We start from the raw sequence: 7,026 nt of genomic DNA, 5'->3' as shown, positions 1-7,026 counted from the left end.
ATAGATAGATAGATAGATAGATAGATAGATAGATAGATAGATAGATAGATAGATAGATAGATAGATAGTCTACTAACCCCCATTGTCTCAAAATGAGATTGTTTTATACTGCACATGCACACCCTCCCAGCTCACTAATAGGCTGTCACATTGTAACATGGCACTTTTTCCAACTTCAAATGACTAACTGAAATATGTATCTAAAAATGCTCATATGAACATATAAGCATTAAGAACTACATGAATAAAAAAGATCAACAACTGAAAAAAAACAACATTTATARTTTTATTGTTTCTTTGTGCCATTCAGTTTTCACTCTCAGTAKTTTTCCAGTCAGTCACACCTGTTGCCACTCCCTAATCAGCCCCTGCTGCCTCCCATGTCTCATCAGCCCAGTTCCTAATTAGCTTCTTTCCACCTCCCAGTTCACTGTGTTAGACTCCCTAGTGTTTTGCTTCTTTTTTTTTATCAGATTTTAGCATATATTCTTTTTTGCTGTAAGTTATGCCGCCCTGTAAGCTCTGTATTTTCATTTTGTTATTAAAGTCATTACAGCTAATCCTCTGAGTTCACCATAGGTCTGCATTTTGGGTCCAACCAAACCACCAAATTTCACACACTCCAATCAGCCTAATGGGGGGGGGGGCTCATCTTTTGTGGCTTCAACTGCCGCCTTCCAGTCCAGTTTTTTTTATTTATAATATGAACTCAGTTTAAAGAAACAGAGTTTATATCTAAAAATAATGACGAACTAAGAACTGGGGCAAGACCAAAATGAAGTGCTACTGTTTTAAAACAACTGCAATGTCAAACATGTCTCTGCAATTCTTGTGAACTCTACTCAGTAATCTTTTACATTGTTGATAACTTTGTTTTACATGGCTATCTATGCAAAATTATTTGTTTATTTGCTTGCACAAATGTCTGAGAAGAACTAAAGTGATTAGAGTGGCATTTAATACAGAAGTGGCTATAGTGGCTGTTGCAGCTAGCTGTAGCATTTCTACATCTGGCAAAAATATCACATTGGGCCTCATGCAAGAACCATTCGTACACACAGATTTGTTCTTAAGTTGTGCGTACGAGTGATTTATGAGAATTTGTGGCATTCACCAATTTTTTCGTATTCTAAGATTTTTTTTCAGATACAAACAAAATTCACGAGTGGTCCAGACCTGTCGTATATTTTATGCGCAGTCAGTCTGCTGTTATCCAGATGGATTTTCTTCATTAATAACTTTATATTTCATTAGTTTGAAGATATTTCGAGTTGAAAATAAATCACACTCTGTGTTGACAAGAGGCTTGAATTAGAATATAATTTTAAATGTAACTAACAACATAAATTGTTTAAATTAAAATAAATTGGGTATTAATTTTGTTGTATAGAACTACAATATTAATATGAAGTTAACTGAAGTTTTGAGACAGTTAAATTTTTTTTTTTTCCAAAACGCATCTGACGCTTGACGGGTTGCAGTGCGCGACCGCTCCTCTGGATAAGTGAAACCTATGTAACACAGTTGTTTACATTGAAATTAAAAGTATTTGACCAAAGAAAAACCAGAGCAGGACTACAGAGAGAGATGAATATGATTTAGATTTTTATCTCTGTGACTGTAACGACCCACRGRAGACACGGCATTAACAGCAGTCGTCATTTAAAGCAGATCCTTTAATTCTACAGCTGATGCTGCTAAAATGACTTTTTATTTTATCTATTTATTTTTTTGTGGATCTCCGAGAGCAGAACTTCAATCTCTGAACTCGTAAAGAATGGACACTTCCTTGTATGTGTAGCAGGAAACGTATATCCTTATATGGTGTCTTTGGGGAGGTAATTATGATAATCTCCTCTCCTCGTGCATGAGCACCTGATACACATTCATCAGTTTACGCTCCTCATTTACACACTTTTCCTGAAGATAGAATAGTTTGTTGAATCTGACGTGGCATGTTCGTACGAACCCTTCGTACGAACAAAAGTAAGAGAAATTTAGGATAAGAATATGAACATGTTCTTGCAAGAGACCCAATGTTTCTACCAGAATACTAGCAGGATAAAAACCAGCCCCTTGTTCTATGCTTTGCTTCATACAGAGGGTCTGGACCCTTAGCTTTTAAATGACTGAATCTGATTTTACCCAATTGCTAACATTTGGCTGTGACTCATGCAGTGCGTCAGCTTGACCATGAAGGAAGTTAAGCTAAGAAGCTAACTGGAACTTGCGTGCGCTGTAAAGAATCATCCCCTACTGTGAAGAGAGAAGTAATGAGCTGAACAAGATGGCTGTAAATGAGTGCTGCAGGCTTTGCAAGAAAATTTTTATTTAATTTGGAAGCCTTGTTAACATGGACTGAATGACTACATTCACTTCCTCCCATTGCTAAATTACAGACAGAATGTAACAGTGTGGAAAATCAATGTCATCGTTCACATCTCCTCCTTCTGTTAGCTGATTGGCCTGATTGAAATTCCACCAGAGAAATTCATGTCAATGTAAAGTCCAAACGGCGCAGTGAACGGAGATTTTAATCGAGTAGAACTGTGTAGGAAAGCATTAACCAGGCTACCAGAATACCTGTRTAATGCAAGATCCATGGCAAAGAGGAGATTTATAAAACAGTGTTTGCATGAATCGCTATAAAACMTTTTAAGCCTGGAGTTGTTTTATGAAAGCAGGAATCCTCTTTAGTCTTGAGCTCATTCAGATGAGCCATTCGCTCATCACTTTGGTCAGAATTAAACTCTRTTCCTCAAAAATTAGCAGCAAAACCTTGGAAGGSTTTACCAYRTCACCCATAACAATAGAAMCTCACAGCATTCTTACAACCARTCATGACAACTTTTCTGCTTCTCTWCCTAAGGACACACTTGGCGGGCGCTTCGACGCCTCCCAGGCTCTGGTTGGTGAGCTATCCCAGTTCAACCTGTGGGACCGGGTACTGAAGCCTGCRGAGGTGGCCGCTCTTGCGGACTGCAGCTCCTCAGCACTGGGSAACATTGCCCCCTGGACCGACCAGGACGTAGATGTTTATGGTGGCGCCACCAAGGAGTCCCTGGACCCCTGCCACGCCGCTCAGAGACTGAACCCCTCAAGCCCCAAGCAGTGAAGRGTGACCAGAGGAAATGGGCCAATGGTGTTCCTGTTTGATCGGTCAACTTAGGAGTCAGGATGGTCAATGGGTGCATTCAGTTGGAGTTTAGAGTGTGTCATGCTTTCAGGAGGCAGGACGCCTCCCAGTGGACTAAGAGATAGTGCAATCAAGCTGTAAAGAGTGGCATATCTGTTTTGTTCTTTGTGTTGGTGTACACGCTCATGTGTTTACTTCTGCAGTGAGTGACCTATAGTTACAGGATCACCTTTTCGAAGGCAGCAAGGTGGTTCAACTTCTGGCATTAACAGCTTTAATGGACATGCTACATTATAAAAGAAATGATTGCATCAGATAAAACTGTACCGTCATCTTCYTTTGATAAGGATGAGTTGGACCGTTCAACCTTACAGAATCACAGAGGCAAAGAGTTTAACAGGTTTCTGTACGATTATGTAATAAAGCTGCATTGATGTCAAGGTTGTTTTATTTTTATATTACCATGCAATGACACAAAGTTCTGTTTTTATTGTTTTTCATTTCTGTCACTGTGATTGTGTTAAATGCTACAAGTGATTTCCTAAATGCTCATTTGGTAGTGCTGACTTTATCACTCAGTGAGGAAAAAACAAAGTTCTGTTTGTTTTTAACAGTATTTGTTTCTTTAAGTAATGTCTGTGTGATTTAAGTTTTCTATATTGCATATCATGATTTGGTACAAACTGTTTTCTTATGATTGTGTAAAGCGTAATGTATTTCTGGTGATGTTGCTCGTGTCTAGTCTGCCGCCCTCGATGTAATCCTGTCACACACCTCTCAGCCCTGCAGAGAAGTTGCAGCAATTTGCTTTGCAGCTGAACGACGCAGCACTCGCTTTTCGACTTCCGAAATCAGCATTTTGTGTTTCTAGCTGCTAATCAAATACTGGCACCATGATGTGTTTGATAAAACTGTGGGACCCTTGAATGTGAACCAGATGGAATGAGAGTATGTCTGCATGAATGTCTTCTGCAAAGCCATATTTCTTGCTACTGAAAAAAAAAATTCTGATGACAGTGTTGGTGTTCACAGATTCCCCCACAACATACAGATATCTCACAAAGATGGAAGTGAATCCATGGTAACCGGTTTGTACTTACCAAATTGTTTTCTGCACATGCAGTCAGAAAAAAAGCATAACCGACTCGCTCTGATTCAATTAAGAGCTGGAAGGACCTGGAGCTTCTATTACAGATGAAAATCAATTCAAAACATCCCTGTGCTTTATGAAAAAACAAATTAAATAAAAGGAAAAATATGCAAAAAATGCAGCATCAGTTTGTTTCATATTCTGATTTTTGGTTCTACTACCTAACTGCTATACAGATTAATCTCTTAGAATAAAGAATCATGTAGCTCTGTTTGCTATGCCAAAGTATTACAGTTCAACAGCTAAGGTTTAATTTAGCTGTCAGAAGTTTAACAWATGTTGAAAGGAGTTCTGTGGAAAGAATATAAACAATTAATAACTTACCTGTTGTACATAGTTTTTTGAAAAACCTCAATTTAGGGAGAGTTTGAGTGGAGCCAAGACCACATTTGCATAGAATGCTACGAAATATTTGACATTGCAGGATTTCTCCCAGAAAACTTCATACTGCACATGTCAAYTTGTACGGATTGTCCGTATATTACACAGATTTTCTCCCATTTTGCTGGTTGGCTATATGGACATGAAAAGAAACCTTAAAGATTTTTTTCAAAAGCTAAGCTTCAAATTTATTTTATGTTTCAGTGCCTGTAGAATGTACAAGAAAGGAGGCAAGTAAGGCTTGGTGACCCACCAGGCTGTCGGAAACCCTGCATTGCATTAAGGTGCTAGCAATACTTCTTTGGTTTTTAACCTGCTCTGACTAGCCATTGATTCATTCATCTGGTCAGGCTTAAACTCAGTTTCTCAAAACTGACTATAACTTAGTTTTACATGTCGGGTTTACTCTTTAGAGTCCTTGAACCCACGTGCGTAATTAATTGAGTCAAATTAATGCGGCTTAATTTGACTCAACACGGGAAACCTCACCCGGCCCGGACACGGAAAGGATTGACAGATTGATAGCTCTTTCTCGATTCTGTGGGGGGTGGTGCATGGCCGTTCTTAGTTGGTGKAGCGATTTGTCTGGTTAATTCCGATAACGAACGAGACTCCGGCATGCTAAATAGTTACGCGGCCCCGTGCGGTCGGCGTCCAACTTCTTAGAGGGACAAGTGGCTCTCAGCCACGCGAGATTAAGCAATAACTGGTCTGTGATGCCCTTAGATGTCCGGGGCTGCACGCGCGCCACACTGAGCGGGCCAGCGTGTGTCTACCCTTCGCCGAGAGGCGTGGGTAACCCGCTGAACCCCGCTCGTGATGGAGATCGGGGATTGCAACTATTTCCCATGAACGAGGAATTCCCAGTAAGCGCGGGTCATAAGCTCGCGTTGATTAAGTCCCTGCCCTTTGTATACACCGCCTGTCGCTACTACCGATTGGATGGTTTAGTGAGGTCCTCGGATCGGCCCCGCGGGGATTGGCGACGGTCCCTGCGGAGCGCCGAGAAGACGATCGAACTTGACTATCTAGAGGAAGTAAAAGTCGTAACAAGGTTTCTGTAGGTGAACCTGCGGAAGGATCATTACCGGTGGAGGGCCGAGACCAGCTCGCTGGGCGCGGGACTGCGGGGTCCCACCCACCGGGGGGTTTGGCTGCTCCTTGTCCCTACCGATCGCTCCGGCCCGGAGCGGCYGTCTGTCGCGCGGCCCGTTGTTGACCACCCGGGGTGGGTTTCCCACTACCGGGCTGAGCGGCTGCGGACGTGCGGCGGTGACGTCACGGGTCACTAGAGCACACCCATGGGTCCGCGGCGAAGGTCGCGGGATGCGCCCCTCCGTCGTCTGGAGCCCCTCCGGGGGTAACCGGGCGACGCGAGCGCGCCCCCTTCCGTACGCCGCGGGCTCATAGTCTGGGCCCTGCTGCCCGCCGGACACGCGTTGTGCGTCCGCCGCCGTCTCCGTGAAGCACGAGGCCCGACACCGCGTTACCCCGGGTTGGAGGGGCATCGCGGCACGCGGGCCTCGTGTGGAGACCGGCGACGGGCGACTGCGCCCGGCGACTCAGCCAGGGTCTGCCCTCGGAACCTTAAGCGAGCGCGGCGAGTGGTCTCCGGTCCGGCCGAACGCCRYGCGCCTCTGCGGGTGCCCTCACTCTCCCCCTCAGCCTGGAGGGGGAGAGGGGCTCAATAAAAAAATAATTCAAGATGGCTGCCATAGCCAATTGACCTTAGCAAACACAGGAACAGCTATGTTTCAGTTTGCATACAGAAAAACCCATGAAACAGGCAAAAGTCAGAGCAAAAATTATTATTTAATAAAGAAAAGCAAGGGGATGGCAGCTTAAAAAACTTACAAAACTTATGAGAAACACAAAGTGCACAGGAAGACATACCAAACTGGCTGGAGACAGCACAACACTGCACAATGTGCTGACAGGGGAACTGAGTCAGGACATGAAATATAAAGGTGAGTTAACGGGTGACATAAGTGGAAACACCTGGGAAGACACATGGGAATCAGACACGCAGGGGAGGACCTAAACACACAGACACACAAATTAAAATATAACAGAAACAATCATCTCACTACCCTACCAATTCAAACAGTTTACCACATACTGAGTAAACACGTGGTGACTTTTGTAATTAATGTGTGGTAACTGAGAATCCTCTCCAATCATCTGGTGAAACATTTTGTGCTACATTAACTGAGTTAATACTGACTGTCAAAATATATCAKAAACAACCGGATGTGTTTGAATGAAACTCACAGGAAGTGATCACTGGACACACATCCACAACTGGTTCACTTTTGGAGACATTTCAACTTAAAATAGCAAGAGCTAGTTGACCCTATAA

At 43.0% G+C, this 7,026-nt stretch overlaps 1 protein-coding gene across 3 annotated transcripts in view; it reads left to right on the top strand.

Moving 5' to 3' along the window:
- nptxrb (neuronal pentraxin receptor b) overlaps positions 1 to 4,403 on the top strand; it is a 22,505-nt gene extending 18,102 nt beyond the window's left edge. For all 3 annotated transcript variants that reach the window (XM_014015536.1, XM_014015535.1, XM_014015537.1), the window contains exon 6: positions 2,870 to 4,403. In XM_014015536.1, the coding sequence (XP_013870990.1) occupies positions 2,870 to 3,115 (246 nt within the window). In that variant the 3' untranslated portion in view covers positions 3,116 to 4,403. The remainder of the gene's footprint in view (positions 1 to 2,869) is intronic.
- The last annotated feature ends 2,623 nt before the right edge of the window (positions 4,404 to 7,026 follow it).

The sequence above is a fragment of the Austrofundulus limnaeus genome, unplaced genomic scaffold (assembly GCF_001266775.1).
Source record: "Austrofundulus limnaeus strain Quisiro unplaced genomic scaffold, Austrofundulus_limnaeus-1.0 Scaffold130, whole genome shotgun sequence".
Lineage (NCBI taxonomy): Eukaryota > Metazoa > Chordata > Actinopteri > Cyprinodontiformes > Rivulidae > Austrofundulus > Austrofundulus limnaeus.
This window is presented reverse-complemented; position numbering and strand designations above follow the sequence as displayed.